Source organism: Molossus molossus, unplaced genomic scaffold (assembly GCF_014108415.1).
Source record: "Molossus molossus isolate mMolMol1 unplaced genomic scaffold, mMolMol1.p scaffold_m16_p_2, whole genome shotgun sequence".
Taxonomy (NCBI): Eukaryota; Metazoa; Chordata; class Mammalia; order Chiroptera; family Molossidae; genus Molossus; species Molossus molossus.
The window spans coordinates 24771169-24772941 of NW_023425355.1; the positions used below are offsets into that span (position 1 = coordinate 24771169).

Genomic DNA, 1773 nt, shown 5'->3' on the forward strand with positions numbered 1-1773 from the left:
AGGGTTTTGATTGCTCAAAATAGTTGAGTTCCTCAGAATAGTAGGCATGGCTGTTCAAACCATCATTGTCTAAATTAGTATTTTTTGAACTGTGAATCACAACCCATTAGTGGGTAAGAACTAAGTCATGGCCATCATTATTTAAAAAAAAAAATGCTAATAGAATATAAGATACCAGAGTGCATCACATAGAATAAGGTAAATACTGTTGCATAAAAAGTTGGTTTCATTTGCATAAATAAAAAACTTACATGTTTCCTGGGTCATAGTGTAAATGCATGTCTTCTTATGGCTCACATTTAAACAGCTTGATAGACTTACATATACTGACTCTTGGTTTACTTTGAATGTCAATAAATTTTAAGTATCAATTCTGAAGATGAAAAGATTTTTCATGTTAAAATATACATGCTTGGAGTGGCCAACGGCCTGCAGGACAACATGCCCAAGTTCTATTGTGACTACTGCGATACATACCTCACCCATGATTCTCCATCTGTGAGAAAGACACACTGCAGTGGTAGGAAACACAAAGAGAATGTGAAAGACTACTATCAGAAATGGATGGAAGAGCAGGCTCAGAGCCTGATTGACAAAACAACCGCAGCTTTTCAGCAAGGAAAGATCCCTCCTACTCCATTCTCTGCTCCTCTTCCTGCAGGGGCAATGATCCCACCTCCCCCCAGTCTTCCGGGTCCTCCTCGCCCTGGTATGATGCCAGCACCCCATATGGGGGGCCCTCCCATGATGCCAATGATGGGTCCTCCTCCTCCTGGGATGATGCCAGTGGGACCTGCTCCTGGAATGAGGCCACCTATGGGAGGGCACATGCCAATGATGCCTGGGCCCCCAATGATGAGACCTCCCGCCCGTCCCATGATGGTGCCCACTCGGCCAGGAATGACTCGACCAGACAGATAAGGAGAGAGGGGAACCTCTTTCTATCAATTTTATTTTACTTGTTCTACTTCACCAGGAGATCGTGGTACTGTGACTCTGGGTGTTTTCTAACAGTATGATAAGGAAGACTCACTCCCTCTTCCTATTTGAGAGAATAGTTTGGGAGGGGAGTTGTGGGACAAAACAAAAAAGCAATTTTCATTTGTATTGTGAAATGTGAAAATAAAATTGTCAGTTTTTTTAGTTAAAAAAAAAAATATATATATATACATGCTTTTATTCTAAACCTATTTATATGAACAAATTTACCTTGAAATTTTATATAACTTAAACCTTTACTTAATGCATTGTTTTGATAATATAACACAATGGATTTTAAAGAAAATCTGTCTGGTTTCCAATCCTTGATGAATCATTTATTTATAAGTCATGAGACCTTATAAGAGTTGTTTGACACCCCAATTTCCTCAGCTGTAAAATGGGACTTTATATTTATTTGGATGTTGTAGAGAATGAGATAAATTATCAAATGTAACTCAATGTCCTAAGTAAGCCACATTTGATCAACAAGGGAATAGTCAGGAAATTACTTAGTTTCCTTGTTTGTGGATTTCATCATGTTACCTGAAGTTTCAGATGAAAAGCTTTTTTATCATTTCAATCTATTGAGTGATCATAATCTTGGTGCTTGATTTTCTATAGCATTATCTGAATTAGCAGTAGCACAAAAAGTTGAAATATAAGCACACATAGTAAAATTTCAATAACAATCATAGATAATATTTGAAATCTTGATTTAACCAAGTACTTATACCTGAAGGAAACCAGCTAAAACATCAGCAGGAAACCAGAGGGTATTATTTAAAGACATTG

General features: G+C 37.5%; 1 protein-coding gene across 1 annotated transcript; it reads left to right on the top strand.

Annotated features, from left to right (window-relative positions):
• The first annotated feature begins 420 nt into the window (after positions 1 to 420).
• On the top strand, positions 421 to 980 carry LOC118636330 (U1 small nuclear ribonucleoprotein C-like). The gene has a single exon (XM_036271424.1). It carries the CDS (start codon positions 442 to 444, stop codon positions 919 to 921), a length of 480 nt encoding a protein of 159 aa, XP_036127317.1. The 5' UTR covers positions 421 to 441; the 3' UTR covers positions 922 to 980.
• Positions 981 to 1773: the final 793 nt, after the last annotated feature.

Bases quoted from the DNA above. Each gene is read 5' to 3' on its own strand.
- LOC118636330 (XM_036271424.1), top strand. From the start codon at position 442: ATGCCCAAGTTCTATTGTGACTACTGCGATACATACCTCACCCATGAT.